The sequence below is a fragment of the Mesocricetus auratus genome, unplaced genomic scaffold (genome assembly GCF_017639785.1).
Source record: "Mesocricetus auratus isolate SY011 unplaced genomic scaffold, BCM_Maur_2.0 Super-Scaffold_100008, whole genome shotgun sequence".
Lineage (NCBI taxonomy): Eukaryota > Metazoa > Chordata > Mammalia > Rodentia > Cricetidae > Mesocricetus > Mesocricetus auratus.
The window spans coordinates 71504878-71528609 of record NW_024429192.1 but is presented as its reverse complement, the minus strand read 5'-3'; the positions used below and the strand labels follow the sequence as shown (position 1 = coordinate 71528609).

The 23732-nt window shown below is 40.7% G+C and overlaps 2 protein-coding genes across 20 annotated transcripts in view; both read left to right on the top strand.

Moving 5' to 3' along the window:
- The window catches only part of LOC101839749 (Ig lambda-1 chain V region S43), a 612967-nt gene that overhangs the window by 444437 nt on the left and 144798 nt on the right, over positions 1–23732 (top strand). The window lies entirely within an intron of this gene.
- LOC101841371 (Ig lambda-3 chain C region) overlaps positions 1–23732 on the top strand; it is a 388037-nt gene that overhangs the window by 222985 nt on the left and 141320 nt on the right. For 2 of the 10 annotated variants that reach the window (XM_021231514.2, XM_021231513.2), the window contains exons 1-2: positions 1536–1616; positions 1769–2066. The exons of 7 other annotated variants lie outside the window; for them this stretch is intronic. In XM_021231514.2, the coding sequence (XP_021087173.1) occupies positions 1571–1616; positions 1769–2066 (344 nt within the window). In that variant the 5' untranslated portion in view covers positions 1536–1570. Of the gene's footprint in view, positions 1–1535; positions 1617–1768; positions 2067–23732 lie in introns of those variants that run through there. One more of the 10 variants, XM_040751126.1, reaches the window with a different exon arrangement.

Genomic DNA, 23732 nt, shown 5'->3' with positions numbered 1-23732 from the left:
GTTGGAGCATGTGATACAAACACAGAGTAAGGCAGGATCACTGCACTGCACATGTTCAACTTAAAAGGATTTAGGGTCATCTAAAATGTGAAAAAAAGTTCCTGTTTTTAGACTTTCACCAGCAGAGGGTAACAGAGTAGCATCAAGGAGCAGCAAAGTGGGAGACAAGAGCTATGAAGGAAAATTGAGAAAGTGATGATAGGTCAGGGATTCTGAAATTGTCAAGGGACAGTTTTTTACTGCCAGTAATGAGATTCTGAGAATCGATAAAAGCATCAGTCCAAGATGTAGGAAATTTTCATATATATAGGAAATACTCTGGTATCATAGAATCCAAGGCATGATCATCTCTTGATATATCATGACTGACAAACATTGGGGAAAGCACTCTGAGTCCAATGGGAAGTTCATTGTGGGAGAACTGACTTCCAGTGTCTATGTCCTGCACTCAGGATATGGGTCTCCTGCATGTGGTTGACAGTTGTAATCATTGCCAAGTCATCACCACAGAGGTATACTCATGGGCTCTAGCTTCCCCTTTATCCTAGAGGCAGATTTTCCATCAGACTGAATCACCTGGACCCTGGTACAGTCTGAGATAGAGAAGGTGACAACCAAGGGTCTAGCCATTGAAGAATAATTCAGTGATCTTTGGAAATACTTTGAATGAACTGTACACTTTCCTGACTCAGAGCACACCTGTATTGGCTCAGTGTTAACATTATTCCTGATGGGATCCCTGACTGATCACCTACCAGAGCTTAACTTAGTACACCCTTGACACTATGTCTTTCATACTCACAAGAACTAAAACTTGTTTCCCAGAATGTCTTGTTTCAGTTGAGTTTAACAAGATGTTCAAAGTCACTGTTGACTGTTGTGAGGTTCTCAAATTAATTCCTGAAGATGAATGCTAGTCTCCTAAGAAGAATGGAGTCAGAGAGGAAGGAGAGAGATTCAATATGAGAAATGACACTGGACTTCTGATGACTCCACAAAAACAAATGGTTGTATAACAATACAATATCACACAGTTATATATTTAAGAACAAGTCTAATAGCAGAGGAATATATTTTGGAGTGACAAGAATGAATCACAAGTATACTTTGGTGACCTAAAGAGAAGAAGGAAAATGAAGGTGACAGGAGGTCCAACTATTCCTTCAGCTGAGTCTAATATCAGTAGTGGTCTCACAACAAGACCAAGTACACACTGTGGACAAGGTAACAAAAGGTATATACCCTTGCTAAACACAGATCATCAGAGTTAGGGACTCCCATGCATGAGTTCCCATCGGGTTACTGTGATTAGAGACCACAGGTGTTTAGGGGAAATATCTAAGCCATACTACTCTTAAATGAGTTGGGCCTCCACCCCTCCTCATCATTTTCTGAAACACAGCTTTGGAGTGTTTTCTCCTCATAGGCATCCATGGGTACTCAAGAAAGAGAGTAAATTTGCATAGCCACAAAACACCCATTACCTCAAAAAGTTTAAGAGACAATAAAAGCACATATAGTCTAGCTGTGCTATGAATCCCAAGACTCAGAACTCTGTGGCATCTCAACCATGGCCTGGCTTTTCCTCCTGTTCCCTTTCCTCTCTTTTCATACAGGTGACCTACCCAAATTCACTCTGATGTTTTAGCCTTCACAGGACTGTACTACTCAACCCTGAATCCAGAGCACTGATCTGCCAGAGTGTTTAGTTGTCCATAGAAAGGGCATTGTTCAATATTCTCAGAAGCCTTCTTTTTTTCTTTTGCAGGTTCCGTGGCCTCCTATATACTGACTCAACCTCCCTCTGTATCAGTGGCCCTAGGTCAAAAGGCCACAATCACCTGCTCTGGAGAAAATCTCTCAGATAAGTATGTTCACTGGTACCAGCAGAAGCCAAGCCAGGCTCCTGTGATGGTCATATATGAAGATAATAATCGTCCCTCTGGCATCCCAGACAAATTCTCTGGCTCCAACTCTGAGAACAGGGCCACACTGACCATAAGTAAAACTGAGGCTGGAGATGAAGCTGACTATTACTGTCAAATTTGGGATAGCACTGATGATGCCCACAATAATACAGGCATATGAGGAAGCAAAACAGAAACACCTTCTCTACTGTGACAGTGGCAACTGACTTCCCAGTTTAAATTGCAGAGTTGCTTCCCTGACCTTTGACAAATACTTCATTTTCCCATGCAAAATGTCCAAGCCTACATAATTAATATGTATACTGCTGAATGTCATTCATGACTCTACCAAGAAAAAAAAGTGTTGACCTTGAGATTCCATCAGATAGAGATTCTATCAGATAAAGTATTTTATTTCAAATTCCTAACATATTTATTAGGATATATCCAATGTGTAAATCAGTACACTTTGTTATTAGATTAAATGTTTTTTAATTTTTTTATTATTTATTTTTAAGTTTAAATTTAGATTAGAAACAAGGTTACTTCACAAGTCAGTTCCAGGTCCCTCTCCCTTTCCCTCCCCTCCTATTATGCCCTCCTCCCAACCCTCCCCATTATCCCCTCATTTCCCCAGGGAAGGTGAGGCCCCCCATGGGGGTGTCCATAGTCTGTCATTTTATCCAGGGCAGGGCCTAGACCCTCCCCTAAGAGTTCAGGGTGAGAGTGCATCTCACATTGTTGAATGGGAGTCCAAAGCCCGTGTGTATACTCAGGATGAGTACTGATCTACTGCCCAAGGATCAATAAATTACCTAGGCCTCCTCATTGACACCCACATTCAGGGGGTCTTGATTAGTCCCATGCTGGATTCCCAGGCCGATGCCTGGGATTCAAGAGTTAACCTTTCTCAGGTCAGCTGTTTCTGGGGGTTAAACCAGCCCAGTCTTAATCCCTTTGGTCATCAATCCTCCCATTCTGTTACTGGCTTTCTTGATTCAGTTCAGTGCTTAGCCTCTTCTTCCATCAGCAACTGAATGAAGTTTCTGTTTTCCAGACTCTCTGGCCATGGGATTGTAGGCTGGCAATCCGCAGATCTATATCTAAAATCCATATATGAGACAGTACATGCCATGTTTATCTTTTTGTGACTGTGTTACCTCACTCAGGATGGCTTCTTCTAGTGTCATCCATTTGCCATTGTTTTATTCTGCTGAATAGTACTCCATTGTGTAAATATACCACATTTTCTCTATCCACTGTTCGGTTGCAAGGCATCTAGGTTGCTTCCAAGTTCTGGCTATTACAAATAATGCTGCTATGAACATAGTGGAATAGACATCCTTGTTGTATGAATGGGCATCTTTTGGATATATGCCTAAGAGTGGAGTTGCTGGGTCTAGTGGTAGGTTTATTCCCATTTTTCTGAGGAATCTCCATACTGATTTCCAAAGTGGCTGAACAAGTTGGCACTCGCACCAGCAATGGAGGAGTGTTCCCCTTTCACCATATCCTCTCCAGCATAAATTGTCCTTGGTGTTTTTGATTTTAGCCATTCTGAGAGGAGTGGGATGGTATCTCAGAGTTGTTTTGATTTGCATTTCCCGGATGGCTAAGGATGTTGCACACTTTCTCAAGTGCCTCTCAGCCATTTTAGACTCCTCTATTGAAAATTCTCTATTTAGTTCTTCAGCCCACTTTTTAATTGGATCACTTGGTGTTTTGGAGACTTGCTTCTTGAGTTCTTTGTAAATTTTGGAGATCAACCCTCTGTCAGATGTGGGATTAGTGAATATCTTTTCCCATTCTGTGGGCTCCCTTTTTGTCTTGCTGACTGTGTCCTTTGCCTTACAGAAGCTTCTCAGTTTCAGGAGGTCCCATTTATTAATTGTTGATCTCACTGTCTGTGCTACTGGTGTTATGTTCAGGAAGCTGTCTCCTGTATCAATTCATTCAAGGGTACCATCCATTTTCTCTTCTATGAGGTTCAGTGTGGCTGGATTTATGTTGAGGTCTTTGATCCATTTGGACTTAAGTTTTGTGCATGGCGATAAACATGGATTGATCCGCATTCTTCTACATGCCAGCCTCCAGTTATGCCAGCACCATTTGTTGAAGATGCTTTCTTTTTTCCATCGTATATTTTTACCTTCTTTGTGAAAGATCAGATGTTCATACGTGTGTGAGTTAATATCCAGGTTTTCAATTCGATTCCATTGTTCTACCTGTCTATTTTTTGCCAATACCAAATGGTTTTCAGACTATAGCTCTATAATAGGGCTTGAGGTCAGGGATGGAGATGCCTCTGGACATTGCCTTGTTGAACAGGGTTATTTTGGCCATCCTGGGTCTTTTGTTTTTCCATACAAAATTGATTATTGTTCTTTCAAGGTCTGTGAAGAATTGTGCTGGGATTTTAATGGGAATTGCATTGAATCTGTAGATTGCTTTTGGCAGGATTGCCATTTTTATTACATTGATCCTTCCTATCCAAAAGCATAGGAGATCTTTCCATTTTCTGAGTACTTCTTTTTTTTATTTTAATTTTAAATAGCTTGTTTTACATGTCAATCCCAGTTCCCTCTCCCTCCTCTCCTCCCGCACTCCCCTTCCCCCCTCCCTCCCACCCTATTGCCAAATCCTTCCCCATAGGGGATATCCAGAGTCTGTCATTTTACTCTTGGTAGGGTCCAGGCACTCCCCTAAGAGTCCAGGCTGAGAGAGCATCTCTCTTTGTGCTATAGGCACATAAAGACAGTTTGTATACCAGGTATAGACACTGATCCACAGCTCAGGGCCCCATAGGTTGCACAGGCCTTCTCACTGACACTCACATTTGGGGGGTCCAGATCAGTCCCATGCTGGCCTCCCCACTGTTAATCTGGGGTCCAAGAGCTCTCCCCTGTTCAGATCAGCTGTCTCTGCTGGTTTTGCCAGCCCATTCTTTGCCAATTTGCTCATCACTCCTCTCTCTCTGTCACTGGGTTCCTTGGGTTCAGTTCAGTGATTAATTGTGTGTTTGCCTCTGCTTCCATCAGTCACAGGATGAAGGCTCCAGGATGGTTATAGACATCAAGTTCATTATCAGGGATGGGCATTTGAGGTGGTCCCTCCACTATTGCTTAGCTTGCCAATTGGTGTTATCCCTTTAGATCACTCGAGGTCACTCTGGTGCCTGATCTGTCTTCGAACCTATGATTCCCTCTTCCCCCTATTCTACCCCCACCCCCTCAACTTCCTGTTCCCCCATGACCAACTCCCTTCCTCTTCACCCCTCTCTTCTTCCCAGGTCCCACTCCCCCCACCCCTCGCCGTGTTCCCCATCCATTCAGAGGATCTTGTCTCCATCCTCTTCTCTTGGGTACTATGCATATATGCATATCTTTTAGGTTCTTTCCTGTTTCCCAGACTCTCTATCTGTGGAAGTGTAGACTGGCACTATCCTGATCCATGTTTAAAATCCATATATGAGTGAGTACATACCATGTTTGTCTTTTTGCAACTGGGTTACCTCACTCAGGATGGTTTCCTCCAGTGCTATCCATGTCCCTGCGAATTTCAAGATTCCATTGTTTTTTTCTGCTGAGTAATACTCCATTGTGTAAATGTACCACATTTTCTCTATCCACTCTTCAGTTGAGGGGCATCTAGGTTGCTTCCAGGTTCTGGCTATTACAAACAATGCTGCTATGAACATAGTGGAGCAGATGCCCTTGTTGTATGAACCTGCCTCATTTGGATATATGCCTAAGAGTGGAATTGCTGGGTCTAGTGGTAGATTAATTCCCATTTTCCTGAGGAATCTCCATACTGATTTCCATAGAGGCTGTATGAGTCGGCACTCCCACCAGTAGTGGAGGAGTGTTCCTCTCTCTCAACATCCTTTCCAGCATAAATTGTCTTCGGTGTTTTTGATTCTAGCCATTCTGACAGGAGTAAGATGGTATCTCAGAGTTGTTTTGATTTGCATTTCCCTGATGGCTAAGGATGTTGAGCACTTTCTTAAGTGTCTCTTGGCCATTTTAGCCTCCTTTACTGAGAATTCTCTATTTAGCTCTGTACACCACCTTTCAAGTGGATCCTTTAGTGTTTTGGAGACTTGTTTCTTGAGTTCTTTGTAAATTTTGGAGATTAGCCCTCTGTCAGATGTAGGGTTAGTGAATATCTTTTCCCATTCTGTGGCCTGCCTTTTTGTCTTTTTGACTGTGTCCTTTGCCTTACAGAAGCTTTTTAGTTTCAGAAGCTCCCATTTGTTAATTGTCGATCTCAGTGCCTGTGCCACTGGTGTTATGCTTAGGAAGTGGTCTCCTGTACCAACTCGTATCTCCCACTTTCTCTTCTAAAAGTCTCAGTGTGGCTGGATTTATGTTGAGATCTTTGATCCATTTGGACTTAAGTTTTGTACAAGGCGATAAACATGGATCTATCTGCAGTCTTCTGCATACCAGTACCCAGTTATGCCAGCACCATTTGTTGAAGATGCTTTCTTTTTTCCATTGTACAGTTTTAGCTTCTTTGTCAAAAATCAAGTGCTCATAGGTGTGTGGGTTAAAATTAGGGCTTTCAATTTGGTTCCATTGGTCTACCTGCCTATTTTTGTGCCAATACCAAGCTGTTTTCAGGACTATAGCTCTATAATAGAGCTTGAAGTCAGGTATGGTGATGCCTCCTGAAGTTCCTTTATTGTTGAGGGATGTTTTAGCTATCCTGGGACTTTTGTTTTTCCATATAAAGTTGATTAATGTTCTTTCCAGGTCCTTGACGAATTGTGATGGAATTTTGATAGGGATTGCATTGAATCTATAGACTGCTTTTGGCAAGATTGCCATTTTTATTATGTTGATCCTACCAATCCAAGAGCATGGGAGATCTTTCCATTTTCTGATATCTTCTTTGATTTCTTTCTTTAAAGACACAAAGTTCTTGATGTACAGGTCTTTCACTTCCTTGGTTAACATTATCCCCAGATATTTGATGCTGTTTTTGGCTATTGTAAAAGGTGATGTTTCTCTGATTTCTTTCTCAGTCACTTCATCATCTGTATATACTAGGGCCACTGATTTTTTTGAGTTTACCTTGTATCCTGCCACATTGCTGAAGGTGTTTATCAGCTCTAGAAGTAACCTTGCAGAGTTTTTTGGGTCACTTAAGTAAACTATCACATCATCTGCAAATAGTGAAAGTTTGACTTATTCTTTTCCTATTTGTATCCCCTTTATCTCCTTTTGTTGTCTTATTGCTGTAGCTAGAACTTCAAGTACAATATTGAAGAGATATGGAGAGAGTGGACAGCCTTGTCTTGTTCCTGATTTTAGAGTAATTGCTTTGAGTTTCTCTCCATTTACTTTGATGTTAGCTGTTGGTTTACTGTATATTGCTTTTATTATATTCAGGTATGTTCCTGTTATCCCTGATCTCTCTAGGACCTTTATCATGAAGGGGTGCTGGATTTTGTCAAAGGCTTTTTCAGCATCTAGTGAGATGATCATGTGGTTTTTCTTTCACAGATTGTTAATATGGTGGATTACATTGATAGATTTTCTAATGTTGAACCATCCCTGCATTCCTGGGATGAAGCCTACTTGATCATGGTGGATGATTTTTCTGATGTGTTCTTGAATCCGGTTTGTGAGTATTTTATTGAGTATTTTTGCATCAATGTTCATGAGGGAAATTGGTCTATAGTTCTCTTTCTTAGTTGTGTCTTTGTGTGGCTTGGGTATCAAGGTAACTGTAGCCTCGTAGAAAGAGTTTGGCAGTGAGCCTTCTGCTTCTATTGTGTGGAATACTTTGAGGAGTATTGGAATTAGCTCTTCTTTGAATTTCTGGTAGAATTCTGCACTGAAGCCATCTGGGCCTGGGCTTTTTTTGTTTGGGAGACTTTTGATGACTGCTTCTATTTCATTAGGGGTTATAGGTCCCTTTAGATTGTTTATCTGCTCTTGATTTAGTTTTGGCAAGTGATATCTATCCAGGAAATTGTCCATTTCCTTTAAATTTTCAAATTTTGTGGAGTACAGATTTTCAAAGTATGCCCCGATGATTCTCTTGATTTCCTCAGAGTTCGTTGTTATGTCCCCTTTTTCATCCCTGATTTTGTTAATTAGCATGCTCTCTTTCTGTCTTTTGGTTAGTTTGGACAGAGGTTTGTCTATTTTGTTGATTTTCTCAAAGAACCAACTCTTTGATTCATTGATTCTTCTCAGTGTTTTCCTGGTTTCTACTTGGTTGATTTCAGCCCTCAATTTGATTATTTCCTGGCGTCTGCTATTCCTGGGGGAGTTTGCTTCTTTTTGTTCTAGAACATTCAGCTGTGCTATTGATTCTCTAGTATGCCTGTTCTCCAGTTTTTTCATGTGGGCACTTAGTGCTATAAACTTTCCTCTCAGCACTGCTTTCAAAGTGTCCCGTAAGTTTGTGTATGTTGTGTCTTCATTCTCATTGAAATTGAGGAAGTCTTTAATTTCTTTTTTTATTTGTTCCTTTACCCAGGGATGTGCAATTGTGCATTGTTCAATCTCCATGAGTTTGTAGGGTTTCTGCGATTTGTGTTATTTTGAATTCTAATGTTAATGCCTGGTGGTCTGATAAGATGCAGGGGGTTATTCCAATTTTTTTGTATCTGTGGAGATTTGCTATGTTTCCTATTATGTGGTCAATTTTAGAGAAGGTTCCATGTGGTGCCGAGAAGAAGGTATATCCCTTTGTATTTGGGTGGAATGTTCTGTAGATGTCTGTTAAACCCAGTTGGGTCATAACTTCCATTAATTCTTTTGTTTCTTTGTTAAGTTTCTGTCTGGAGGTCCTGTCTAGCGGTGAGAGCGGAGTGTTGAAGTCTCCTATTATTAGTGTGTGAGATTTTATGTGCATTTTGAGCTTTAGTAATGTTTCTTTCACGAACGTATGTGCCTTTGTACTTGGGGCATAGATGTTTAAAATTGAGAGTTCGTCTTGATGTATTTTTCCTTTGATGAATATGAAGTGCCCTTCTTCATCTCTTTTTGTAGGCTTCAGCAGATGCTGTAACGATAAGCGACACTTACTGGAAGTAAAACTAAGTATTTATTGTAGAATTTACTCACAAGATACCAAACAAGTGACCCAAACGAGACAAGCCATTTTTCTCTGCCGAGCCGGAAGCCGAACTCCAGGAAAAGAGACCGAGACTTCCTGTGTGCTGTCTTTTATACCTTCCCCCGTAACGCCCCCTAGCCATGCCCAAAAGTGGGCCTGGCTAGTGACGTAGTTCTGCCTACGTACGTATACGTCTTTACGTCCAGCCGTATACGTCTTTAGTCCTGCCTAAAGTGGGTGTGGTTAGCGGTGTGGTAAACCACCCTTTTATTGCCTCATCTGTATGCGCCTCTAATAAGTCACATGTTTAATGGCGGCATCAGACTTCCTCCTACAATTCCCCTTTTAGTCTAAAAAGGACAACTAACTTGTGTCCATGAACAAAATGTATCAAGCATCTATTCTATCTAAACCTAAACTTATCTGAAAGAAACACTCAAATATGAACATCTCCTTCCAATCCCAACTCTAAAATAATTGAAAACTAACACTAACAGGTGTAAACTATCTTATAATATCAATAGTAGGGAGAGGGGGCATGGAATTCTCAAAACTACTTCCTCCTGAGATGGGACGATGATAATCTCAGAGACCTGTGAAAAGAAAAATGTTAGTATAACAAAATCTCAGTAGATCAGACAGTCTCTGTATAGCAGGAGATGCTTGATTGAAGTTCCTGACTGGGGTTCTAGTGTTGATTGAAGCTCTCATCTTGAAGCTTCTGCCAGATTGTAGAAGATGTGCTATTTCAGTTTCTTGGTCCGGAGTTGTGTAGAGTGATGTAGTTTCAAGCCAGTTTCAGGATAGTGCTTGTCAGGTGGAGTCAATGATGTGGGGCAGTTCAGATGCCTCCAGTCGAATCAGGTGAAGTCAAGGAAGTGGATCCTCATTCTCTTTCTGAAGCAGTTGAAGATTGCTGTCAGGAAATCCCTTGTTCTCTGGAAAACTCAAACATTAATGTTAACAAAGAAATATTTTAACTTTCATATGTATGCATACAGAAGAGGTGACAATAAGGAAGATGGAAAACCTGGAGGAAATTAGACTGTTCAGAAAAAGAAATCCACAGATAACAGTCCCTCATTTTATTTCTTCTGTCTTATATCAATGGCTCTTTGATATAATACAGAAATTCTGAATCGTATTTAAATAATATGCTTGAGTTTAGAGTAGGAGAGCCAATCCAACTCCAAAGTCAGCTTCAGTTAAATGAATGGGGACTGAGGTATGTGAAGAAATAAAGATAAAAGGGTACTATGAAAAAACAATATAGAGAGATTTAGACTTTGATACCACACAGTGAGTTACTGTTTGTTTGATGGTCCTCAGGGTAGCTATTCATTCTTCTACAGGAATCCATATGTCCAGTATTCTTTGCTGAGTTTACCTGTGAAGACAAAAAACAAAACACTTCTCTTTCCTTTTAGGAGGTCACTTTACCCATGGTGGACTATGAATTTGTAGATGGGCTGTTCTCTTCCTCCTCCTGAGATGTTTTCTGTTCTGATCGAATTTTAATTAATTTTGATGGAACCCAAACCTTTTCTTCTCCTGTGGAAACAAAAGCATAACCCCTTCCCCAACGTAACACATATCCTGGTTTCCAGACTGAGGTCATAACATCCTTAAAATACACCGGTTGGTTCAGTTCAGAAGTCTTCTCTGTAGTCCAGTGTCTTTCTGCTGCAGTTTGTCCTTTTTCATCAGCATTAAGAAAATTCAACGTTAGTAAAGCATTGTGTAACCTGTGTTTAGGTGTCTTTGTTTTCCCTGGCTGTTTATGAAGCATCTCTTTTAAGGTTCGGTTAGATCTTTCAATTATTGCTTGTCCTGTGGGATTGTAAGGTATACCAGTTACATGTTTTATATTATAATATTTGAAGAATTGTTCCAATTTACTGGAGACATATGCTGGACCATTGTCAGTTTTTATTGTTTTAGGTATACCCATAACAGCCATCACCTCTAAGAGGTGTGTAATAACAGAGTCAGCTTTTTCAGAGCTGAGGGCAGTAGCCCATTGGAAGCCTGAGAACGTGTCAATGGTATGGTGTACATATTTCAAACTGCCAAATTCTGGGAAGTGAAATACATCCATTTGCAAAAGTTCATTTCTGTGAACACCTTTAGGATTACAACCTGCTGGTAATGGAGTTTGATTGTACAATGAGCAACTGGGACAATTTCTTACTATTTCTTTGGCTTGTTGCCAGGTGATAGAAAAATCCTTCTTTAAACCTTTGCTGTTAACATGGTGTTAACATGAAATTTTGAAGCTTCCAACACATTACCTACTAATAAACGATCAATTTCATCATTGCCTTGTGCCAGAGGACCTGGCAGACCTGTATGGGATCTGATGTGTGTTATATATATAGGATGAGTCCTGTTTCTGATGATTTCCTGCAATTGTAAAAACAATGAGGTTAATTCTGTATTATCAGGAACAAATTCTGCAGTCTCAATGTGCAAGACAACTCTTTCTGCATACTGAGAATCCGTGACTATATTGAGAGGCTCTGTAAAGTCTTTAAGTACCATGAGAATGGCATATAACTCTGCCTTTTGTACGGAGTTGTAAGGGCTTTGAACTACTTTACTTATATTTCCTGATTTATACCCTGCCTTACCTGATTTGTTTGCATCTGTGTAGAAGGTAAGAACTCCAGAAATAGGTGTTTGCCTCACGATATGTGGAAGAATCCAAATTGTTTTCTTTATGAATTTGATTCTCTCTGTTTTGGGATAGTTATTACTAATACTTCCCAAAAAGTCACTGCAAGCTATTTGCCAATACTCATTATCCTTCCATAAGGAGGAAATTTCCTCATTCGTTAAAGGTACAATAATTTCAGCTGGGTCTTTCCCAGTCAGTTGACGAAGCATAAATTTACATTTTAATATCAAATCGGAGATCTTTTCTATATATGTTTTCAATTTTTTATTCTGTTTATGTGGCAGAAATACCCATTCTAGAATGATGTCTTCCCTCTGCATTAATATTCCTGAGGGGTATTCTCTAGATGGTAAAATAACCAGAATACAGTCCAGCTTTGGATCCACACGGTCCACATGTGATTCTAATATTCTCTTTTCTACCCATTCTAATTCTTTTTCAGCCTCAGCTGATAGTACTCGTGGGCTGTTTAGGTCTTTATCTCCTTTTAAAGCCATTTTCAGGTGTTTTAAATCATGCCCTTCTACACCGATAATTGTCTGTAATTGAGAGATTTCTCCTAATAGTTTTTGAAGATCATTAAGAGTCCGGTAACGATCTCTTCTGATCTGTACTTTCTGTGGTCTAATTTTCTGAGCATCTATTTTATAACCTAAATAGTTAATAGAATCTCCTCTTTGTATTTTTTCTGGGGCAATTTGTAATCCCCAGCGAGGCAAAATTTCCTTTACTGCCTCAAACATCTTTTCCAAAGTATCCTTATTTGAATCAGACAATAATATGTCATCCATATAATGATATATTAACGAATGTGGAAATTTTTTATGAATTATTTCTAGAGGTTCATTCACAAAATATTGACACAAAGTTGGACTATTTAACATACCTTGAGGTAGTACCTTCCACTGGAATCTCTGTACTGGACGGGAATTATTATAGGTAGGTACCGTGAAGGCGAACTTTTCTCTGTCGTTTTCTTGTAACGGTATGGTGAAGAAACAATCTTTTAAGTCTATAACTATAATTGGCCAATCCTTAGGAATTCAAGAAGGTAACGGCATCCCAGGTTGTAGAGACCCCATAGGCTGAATTACCTTGTTGATAGCTCTAAGATCAGTAACAATTCTCCACTTACCAGACTTCTTCTTGACAACAAAAACAGGCGAATTCCATGCACTAGTTGATTCCTCAATATGTCCAGCATCTAGCTGTTCCGGAACTAACTTCTCCAAAGCCTCTAACTTCTCAGATGTCATAGGCCATTGACCCACCCAGACGGGTTCATCTGTCAGCCATTTTAATGGTAGAGCTTTTGGTTGCTCTGTAGGTTTGGCACTAGCATCCCACTTCTGACACCAAACTGTAGGCTTCAGCGGACGCTGTAACGATAAGCAACACTTACTGGAAGTAAAACTAAGTATTTATTGTAGAATTTACTCACAAGATACCAAACAAGTGACCCAAACGAGACAAGCCATTTTTCTCTGCCAAGCCAGAAGCCGAACTTCAGGAAAAGAGACCGAGACTTCCTGTGTGCTGTCTTTTATATCTTCCCCCGTAACGCCACTAGCCATGCCCAAAAGTGGGCCTGGCTAGTGACGTAGTTCCGCCTACGTACGTATACGTCTTTACGTCCAGCGGTATACGTCCTTAGTCCTGCCTAAAGTGGGTGTGGTTAGCGGTGTGGTAAACCGCCCTTTTATTACCTCATCTGTATGCGCCTCTAATAAGTCACATGTTTAATGGCGGCATCAGACTTCCTCCTACATCTTTTGATTGACTTTAATTTGAAGTCTAATTTGTTAGATATTAGGATTGCTACGCCCACTTGTTTCTTGAGGCCGTTTGATTGGAAGTTCTTTTCCCAGCCCTTTACTCTGAGATAACGTCTGTCTTTGATGTTGAGATGTGTTTCTTATATGCAGCAGAAGGAAGGGTTCTGTCTTCGTATCCATTCTGCTAGTCTGTGTCTTTTTATAGGCAAGTTGAGGCCGTTGACATTGAGGGATATTAATGACCATTGATTGGTGATCCTTGTTTGTGCTTGATTTATTGTTAGTGAAGTTATTTTGTGTAGTTTCTCCTCCCTTTTTCTTCGGTGTTTTGTAAAGTATGATTATATATTGCCTGTGTCTTTGTGAATGTAGTTAACTTCCTTGGCTCTAGGTTTTCCTTCTAGCATTTTCTGTAGAGCTGGATTCATGGATATGTATTGTTTAAATCTGGCTTTGTCATGGAATATTTTGTTTTCTCCATCTATGGTAATTGAGAGCTTTGCTGGATATAGTAGTCTGGGCTGGCATCCTTGTTCCCTTAGCGTTTGTAGGACATCTGACCAGGATCTTCTGGCTTTCATCGTTTCCATTGAGAAGTCAGGTGTAATTCGGATAGGTCTGACTTTGTATGTTACTTGGCCTTTTTCTTTAGCTGCTCTTAGTATTTTCTCTTTACTCTGTAGGTTTGATGTTTTGATTATTATATGGCAAGGTGACTTCTTTTTCTGGTTAAGCCTATTTGGTGTTCTGTAGGATTCTTGTACTTTCATAGGCATATCTTTCTTTAGGTTAGGGAAGTTTTCTTCTATGATTTTGTTGAATATGTTTTCTGTACCTTTAAGTTGAATTTCTTCACCTTCTTCTATACCTATTATTCTCAGGTTTGGCTTCTTCACTGTGTCCCCATATTTTCTGGATGTTTTGTGTTAAGGATTTGTTGGTTTTGAGATTTTCTTTGGTTGACGACTCTATATCCTCTAATGAGTCTTCAACACCTGAGATTCTCTCTTCTATCTCTTGTATTCTATTGGTGATACTTGCATTTGCAGTTCCAGACCGTTTACCGAGCTTTTCTATTTCCAGCATCCCTTCATTCTGTGTTTTCTTTATCGTTTCTATTTCAGCTTTCAATCCTTCAACTGTTTGAGCTGTTTCCTTAATTTTCTTGGTTGTTTTTTCTTGGTGCTCGTTAGATTCTTTGAGAGATTTGTTTATTTCTTGAATTTTTCCCCCATTTCATGGATTTTTTTGTTTGTTTTTTCTTCTATTTCTTTAAGGGATTTCCTCGTTTCTTCTTTGAGAGTCTCCATCATCTTCATGAAATAATTTTTAAGGTCTGTCTCCTCTTTTTCGTCTATGTAGTGCTTTTCAGGTGTTGCTGGTGTTGGATCCCTGGATTCAGGTGGTGTCATGTTGGTGTTTCTATTGCTGAGTGATCTCTTATTCTGTCTTCTTCCCATCTCTTCTTCTAGTGGGTGCTGGTGGGGTCTTTTTGTCTCCACTGGTCTTCTTCCTTCCTGCAGATGAGGCTGGACTCGCTGGGGTTGGGGTCTTGGAAGGGCTGATGTCTTCCTAAAGCTGGACTCGCTGGGGTTGGGGTCTTGGAGGGGCTGATGCCTTTCCTGAAGCTGGACTCGCTGGGTTTGGGGTCTTGGAGGGGCTGATGTCTTTCCTGTGTGGGAGGGTCTTCTGGATGCCGGGAGCGGCCCCAAAGATCGAGGGGGGATGGGTGATGGGCAGACGGTCCCCGCAGGAGACCCAATCTCACCTGAAGTTGGACTTGCTGGTGTTGGGGTCTTGGAGGGGCTGATGTCCTTCCTGTGTGGGCGGGTCTTCTGGATGCCAGGAGCGGCCTGAAGCTGGACTCGCTGTTCTGAGTACTTCTTTAATTTTTTTCTTTAAAGATTCATAGTTCATGCAATACAGGTCTTTGACTTGTTTGGTTTGCATTACCCCAAGGGTTTTATGTTGTTTGTGACAATTGTACAGGGTGATGCTTCTCTGATTTATTTCTCAGCCCTTTTGTCATCTGTATATAATAGGGCTACTGATTTTCTTGAGTTGATCTTGTAGTCTGCCACATTGCTGAAGGTGTTAATCAGCTGTAAGAGTTCCCTCGTAGAGTTATTTGGGTCATTGATGTAAACTATCATATCATCTGCAAACAGTGAAATTTTACCTCTTCCTTCCCAATTTGGATCCCCTTGATCCCCCTTTGTTGTCGTATGGCAATGGCTAGAATTTCAAGTACCATGTTGAAAAGGTATGTTTTGTTCCTGATTTTAGAGGAATTGCATTGAGTTTCTGGCCATTTAGTTTGATGTTGGCAGTTGGTTTGCTGTATATAGCTTTTATTATGTTTAAGTATGTCTCTGTTATCCCAGGTCTCTCCAATACCTTAATCATGAAGGGGTGTTGATTTTGTCAAAGGCTTTTTCAGCATCTGGTGAGATGATCATGTGATTTTTGTTTTTCAGCTTGTTTATATGGTGGATTACATTGATGGATTTTCATATGTTGAACCATCCCTGCATCCCTGGGATGAAACCTACTTGCTTGTGGTGAATGATTTGTTGATGTGTTCTTGGATCCGATTTGCCAGTATTTTATTGAGTATTTTTGCATCAATGTTCATGAGGGATATTGCTCTGAAGTTCTCTTTCTTAGTTGTGTATTTGTGTGGTTTGGGGTTCAAGGTTATTGAAGCCTCATAGAAAGAGTTTAGCAAAGACTCTTCTGCTTCTATTGTGAGGAATACTTTGAGAAGAATTGGTATAAGCTGTTCTTTGAATTTCTGGTAGAATTCTTCACTGAGACCATCTGGACCTGGACTTTTTTCGGTTTGGAGACTTTTGATGACTGCTTCTATTTCCATAGGGATTATAGGTCTATTTATTTATTTTTTTTGAAATTTTTTATGGTTTTATTAAGCATACACTTTCAAAACAGTGCAATTTGTATGATGTGTCTGAACTGAATTTACTCTTTTTTTTTCTTTTCCAGTTTAAATTTAGATAAGAAATGAGGTTGCTTCACAAGTCAGTTCCAGGACCCTCTCCCATTCCCTCCCCTCCTCTCATGCCCGCCCCCCATCCCCCCCCCCGTTGTCCCCTCATTCCCCCAGGGAGGGTGAGGCCCTCCATGGGGGTGTCCATAGTCTGTCATTTCATATAGGACAGGGCCTAGATCCTTCCCCAAGAGTTCAGGGTGAGAGTGCACCTCACATTGTTCTATGGGAGTCCAAAGACCGTGTGTATACTTGGGATGGGTACTGATCTGCTGCCCAAGGCTCAATAGATTCCCTAGGCCTCCTCACTGACACCCAGATTCAGGGGGTCTTGATCAGTCCCATTCTGGATTCCCAGGCTGATGCCTGGGATTCAAGAGTTAACCTTTGTCTGGTCAGCTGTTTCTGGGGGTTAAACCAGCCCAGTCTTGATCCCTTGGATCATGAGTCCTCCCTCTCTGTTACTGGCTTTCTTGAGTTCAGCTCAGTACTTAACCAAGGGAGTCTGCCTCTTCTTCGATCAGCTACTAAATGAAGTTTGTTTCCCAGACTCTCTGGCCATAATATTGTAGGCTGGCACTGCCCAGATCTATCTCTAAAATCCATATATGAGAGAGTACATGCCATGTTTCTCTTTTTGTGACTGGGTTACCTCACTCAGGATGGTTTCTTCTAGTGTCATCCATTTGCCTGCGAATCTCATGATTCCATTATTTTTTTCTGCTGAATAGTACTCCATTGTGTAGATGTACCACATTTTCTCTATCCAATCTTCGGGTGAGGGACATCTAGGTTGCTTCCAAGTTCTGGCTATTACAAATAAAGCTGCTATGAACATAGTGGAGCAGACATCTTTGTTGTATGAATGGGCATCTTTTGGATATATGCCTAAGAGTGCAGTTGCTGGGTCTTGTGGTAGGTTTATTCCCATTTTTCTGAGGAATCTCCATACTGATTTCCAAAGTGGCTGAACCAGTTGGCACTCCCACCAGCAATGGAGGAGTGTGCCCCTTTCACCACATCCTCTCCAACATAAATTGTCATTGGTGTTTTTTATTTTAGCCATTTTGACAGGAGTGAGATGGTATCTCAGAGTTGTTTTGATTTGCATTTCCCGGATGGCTAAGGATGTTGAGCACTTTCTCAAGTGCCTCTCAGCCATTTTAGACTCCTCTATTGAAAATTCTCTATTTAGTTCTTCAGCCCACTTTTTAATAGGGTCCTTTGGTGTTTTGGAGACTTGCTTCTTGAGTTCTTTGTAAATTTTGGAGATCAACCCTCTGTCAGATGTGGGATTAGTGAATATCTTATCCCATTCTGTGGGCTCCCTTTTAGTCTTGCTGACTGTGTCCTTTGTCTTACAGAAGCTTCTCAGTTTCAGGAGGTCCCATTTATTAATTGTTGATCTCACTGTCTGTGCTACTGGTGTTATGTTCAGGAAGCTGTCTCCTGTACCCATTCGTTCAAGGGGACCACCCACTTTGTCTTCTAAGAGGTTCAGTGTGGCTGGATTTATGTTGAGGTCTTTGATCCATTTGGACTTAAGTTTTGTGCATGGCGATAAACATGGATCTATCCGCATTCTTCTACATGCCATTCTCCAATTATGCCAGCACCATTTGTTGAAGATGCTTTCTTTATTCCATTGTATATTTTTAGCTTCTTTGTCAAAGATCAGATGTTCGTACGTGTGTGGGTTAATACCCGGGTTTTCAATTCGATTCCATTGGTCTACTTGTCTATTTTTGTGCCAATACCAAGCTGTTTTCAGGACTATAGTTCTGTAATAGAGCTTGAGGTCAGGGATGGTGATGCCTCCGGATGTTGCCTTGTTGAACAGGGTTGTTTTGGCTATCCTGGGTCTTTTGTTTTTCCATACAAAATTGATTATTGTTCTTTCAAGGTCTGTGAAGAATTGTGCTGGGATTTTAATGGGGATTGCATTGAATCTGTAGATTGCTTTTGGCAGGATTGCCATTTTTACTACATTGATCCTACCTATCCAAGAGCATGGGAGATCTTTCCATTTTCTGAGGGCTTCTTTAGTTTCTTTCTTTAAAGATTCAAAGTTCTTACGATACAGGTCTTTCACTTGTTTGGTTAGCATTACCCCAAGGTATTTTATGTTGTTTGTGGCAATTGTAAAGGGTGATGTTTCTCTGATTTCTCTTTCAGCCCTTTTATCATCTGTATATAGTAGGGCTACTGATTTTCTTGAGTTGATCTTGTAGCCTGCCACTTTGCTGAAGGTGTTAGTCAGCTGTAAGAGTTCCCTGGTAGAGTTCTTTGGGTCATTAAAGTAAACTATCATATCGTCTGCAAACAGTGAACGTTTGACCTCTTCCTTCCCAATTTGTATCCCCTTCACCCCCTTTTGTTGTCGTATGGCAATAGCTAGAACTTCAAGTACCGTGTTGAAAAGGTATGGAGAGAGTGGACTGCCTTGTTTTGTTCCTGATTTTAGAGGAATTGCATTGAGTTTCTGTCCATTTATTTTGATGTTGGCTGTTGGTTTACTGTATATAGCTTTTATTATATTTAAGTATGCCCCTGTTATTCCAGCTCTCTCCAAGACCTTTATCATGAAGTGGTGTTGGATTTTGTCAAAGGCTTTTTCAGCATCTACTGAGATGATCATGTAATTTTTGTTTTTCAGCTTGTTTATATGGTGGATTACGTTGATGGATTTTCGTATGTTGAACCATCCCTGCATCCCTGGGATGAAACCTACTTGATTGTGGTGAATGATTGTTTTGATGTGTTCTTGGATCTGATTTGCCAGTATTTTATTGAGTATTTTTGTATCAATGTTCATGAGGGATATTGGTCTGAAGTTCTCTTTCTTAGTTGTATCTTTGTGTGGCTTGGGGATCAATGTTATTGAAGCCTCATAGAAAGAGTTTGGCAAAGACCCTTCTGCTTCTATTGTGTGGAACACTTTGAGAAGAATTGGTATAAGCTGTTCTTTGAATTTCTGGTAGAATTTTGCACTGAGGCCATCTGGACCTGGACTTTTTTTGGTTGGGAGACTTTTGATGACAGCTTCTATTTCCATAGGGGTTATAGGTCTATTTAAATTGCTTATCTGTTCTTGATTTAGTTTTGGCAAATGATAGCTGTCCAGGAAGTCATCCATTTCCTTTAAATTTTTCGAATTTTGTGGAGTACAGGTTTTCAAAGTATGACCTAATGATTCTCTGGATTTCCTCAGAGTCTGTTGTTATGTTCCCCTTTTCATTTCTGATTTTGTTTATTTGCATGTTATTTGGTGGGTGCTAGCAAGTCCAATAATCTTGTGGTTCTTCTATTCCTTGTCCAAATGCTGGTCCCATGGGTGGAGAAGAAGAACAGGAATCTGGGGCGCTTAGCCTCCTACCTGGTCCCCTGGACCCTATGCTGGGTCCTGTTGTACCTGATCCAGAACAGCTACTCCCCTGTTCTCCCTGCCTCCTCTGGTATCCTGGTTGGTGGGAGAAAAGATCTGGAGTCTGGGGTGCTTGGCTCCCGCCTGGATTGGGAGGTCTGTGCAGTTCCCAGGCCATCTGCAGGCACTGGAACACAGGCCAGGAAGCCGGCCTGTTTACCTGATGCTGCCGGAGGAATAGCCTCTTCCCTGGACTCGCAGCCTCCTCTGGTTTCCTGGTCTCGTTGGTGGGAGAGAAGATCTGGAGTCTGGGGTGCTTGGCTCCCACCGGGATTGGGAGCTCTGTGCAGTTCCCAGGCGATCTGCAGGCACTCGAACACAGGCCGGGAAGCCGGCCTGTTTACCTGATGCTGCCTGAGGAACAGCTGCTTCCCTGGACTCCCAGCCTCCTCCCGTTTCCTGGTCTCGTTGGTGGGAGAGAAGATCTGTAGTCTGGGGTGCTTGGCTCCCACCGGGATTGGGAGCTCTGTGCAGTTCCCAGGCGATCTGCAGGCACTGGAACACAGGCCGGGAAGCCCGCCTGTTTACCTATAGGTCTATTTAAATTGCTTATCTGTTCTTGATTTAATTTCAGCAAGTGATAACTATCCATAAGATTGTCCATTTCCTTTAAATTTTCAAATTTTGTGGAGTACAGGTTTTCAAAGTATGACCTGATGATTCTCTGGATTTCCTCAGAGTCCGTTGTTATGCCCCTCTTTTCATTTATGATTTTGTTAATTTGCATGTTCACTCTCTTCTGTTTGGTAAGTTTGGACAAAGGTTTGTCTATCTTGTTGATTTTCTCGAAGAACCAACTCTTCGTTGCATTGATTCTTTGTATTGTTTGTTTAGTTTCTACTTTATTGATTTCAGCCCTCAATTTGATTATTTCCTGGCATCTACTCCTCCTAGGGGAGTGTGCTTCTTTGTGTTCTAGAGCTTTCAGCTGTGATGTTAATTCTCTGGTATAACTGTTCTCCTATTTCTTCATGTGAGCACTTAGTGCTATGAACTTCCCCCATATCATGGCTTTCAAAGTGTCCCATAGGTTTGGGTATGTTGTGTCTTCATTCTCATTGAATTCGAGGAAGTCTTTAATTTCTTTTTTTATTTCCTCTTTGACCCAGGGATGGTGCAGTTGAGCATTATTCAATTTCCATGAGTTTGTAGGTTTTCTGCAATTTGTGTTGTTGTTGAATTCTAATTTTAAAGCATGGTGGTCTGATAAGATGCATGGAGTTATTCCAATTTTTTTTGTAGCTGCTGAGGTTTGATATGTTGCCAAGTTTGTGGTCAATTTTTGAGAAGGTTCCATGTGGTGGTGGGAAGAAGGTATATTCTTTTTTATGTGGATGAAATGTTCTATAGATATCTGTTAATCCCAGTTGGGTCATTACTTCTATTAGACCCTTTGCTTCTTTGTTGAGTTTCTGTCTGATATTCCTGTCTAGTGGTGAGAGTGGTGTGTTGAAATCTCCCATTATAACTGTGTGGGGCTTTAGATGAGATTTAAGTTCTAATAATGTTTCTTTAATGAATGTGGATGCCTTTGTATTTGGGGCATAGATGTTCAGGATAGACACTTCATCTTGGTGGGTTCCACCTGTGATGAGTATGTAATGACCTCCTTCATCTCTTTTGATTGATTTTATTTTAAAGTCTAGTTTGTTAGATATTAGGATTGCTACCCCTGCTTGTTTCTTGGGTCCATTTGATTGGAAAATTTTTTCTCCACCTTAACTCTCAGGTAATGTCTCTCTTTGAGGGTGAGGTGTGTTTCTTTTATGCAGCAGAAGGAAGGGTTCTGTCTTCGAATCCATTCTGCTAGTCTGTGTCTTTTTATGGGTGAGTTAAGGCCATTAATATTGAGAGATATTAATGACGATTGATTGCTCCTCCTTCTTCGATTTGCGATGGTTGTTGTTGGTGGAATTATGTGTGATATTTCACCCCTTTGTTCTTTTTGATGTTGGTAGAGAGGGATTCTCTAATGCTTATGTTTTTCTGGTTGCAGTTAGCTTCCTTGGGTTGGCGTTTTCCTTCCAAAATTTTCTGTAGGCCTGGGTTAGTGGACACATATTGCTTGAATCTAGTTTTGTCATGGAATATCTTGTTTTCTCCGTCTATAGTGATTGAGAGCTTTGCCGGGTATAGTAGTCTGGGCTGGCATCCATGGTCTCTTAGTGTAGGTAGAATATCTATCCAGGACCTTCTGGCTTTCAGAGTTTCCATGGAGAAATCAGGTGTAATTCTGATAGGTCTGCCTTTATATGTTACTTGACCTTTTTCCTTAGCTGCTTTTAATATTCTTTCTTTATTCTGTATGTTTGGAGTCTTGATTATTATGTGGTGAGGGGATTTTTATTGTGGTCCACTCTATTTCGTGTTCTGTAGGCTTCTTGTACCTTCATTGGCATGTCTTTCTTAAGGTTGGGAAAGTTTTCTTCTATGATTTCGTTGAATATGCCTTCTGCCCCTTTGATGTGGATTTCTTCTCCTTCTTTTATACCTATTATTCTTAGGTTTGGTCTTTTCATGGTGTCCCATATTTCCTGGATGTTTTGTGTTAAGGATTTGTTGGATTTAAGGTTTTCTTTGGTTGATAAATCCATTTCTCCTAGTGTATCTTCAACACTTGAGATTCTCTCTTCCATCTCTTCTATTCTGTTGGTAATGCTTGTATTGGTAGTGCCTGCCTGTTTGTCCAGCTTTTCTATTTTCTGCCTTTCTTCAGATTGTGTTTTTTTTAATGTCTCTATTTCAGTTTTCAACCCTTGCAGTGTTTGCATTGCTTCTTGCAATTTTCTGTTTATCTTTTCGTCCCTTTGTTGCCTTTTATGAATTTTTTGATTTGTTCTTTCTTCCATTTCTTGCAATTTTTGGTTTGCTTTTTCTTCCATTTCTCGCATTTTGTGCTTTGTTTCTTCTTCCATTTCCTGCCTTTTTTGGTTTGTTTCTTCTTCCATTTTTTTCATTTTTTGCTTTGTTTTTTCTACCATTTCTTGCATTTTTTGCTTTGTTTCTTCTTCCATTTCCTGCCTTTTTTGGCATGTTTCTTCTTCCAATTCTTGCATTTTTTGCTTTGTTTTTTCTTCCATTTCTTGCGTTTTTTGCTGCATTTCTTCTTCCATTTCCTGCCTTTTTTGGTTTGTTTTTTCTTCCAATTCTTGCATTTTTTGGTTTGTTTTTTCTTCCATTTCTTTGAGGGATTTTCCTATATCCTCTTTTAGGGCCTCTATCATTTTCATGAAAGTGGTTTTAAGGTCATTCTCTTCTGCTTCATTTGCATTGGAGTGTTGGGGTCTTGCTGGTGTGGAGTCTCTAGAATCTGGTGGTGTCACATTTGTTTTTCTGTTGCTGTGTGTGTTTTGTATTGTCTCTTTCCCATCTCTTCTTCTAGTGGGTGCAGAAAGAGCCCCTTACTGGTCTGGTGGTTAAGGGACCAGAGTTCACTTTTGGTCGGTGCTAGCAAGTCCAATAATCTGGTACTTCTTCTATTCCTTGTCCTCATTCTGGTCCCGTGGGTGGAGAAGAAGAACAGGAATCTGGGGTGCTTAGCCTCCCACCTGATCCCCTGGACCCTTTGCTGGATCCTGTTGTACCTGATCATGCCAGAATAGCTGTTCCCATGATCTCCCTGGCTCGTCTGGTTTCCTGGTCTCCTTGGTGGGAGAGAAGTCCTGGGGTCTGCCGTTTTTGGATCCTGCTGGCATTGGAAGCTCTTTGCAATTCCCAGGTGATCTCCAGGCACTGGAACCCAGGCCCAGAAGCAGGGCCTGTTGTACCAGATCACGCTGCCAGAACATCTGCTCCCCTGGTTTCCCATGATTTTACATTTTTGACATCTACTTTTATTAAAATCACATTCACCATCTCTACCCCGTTT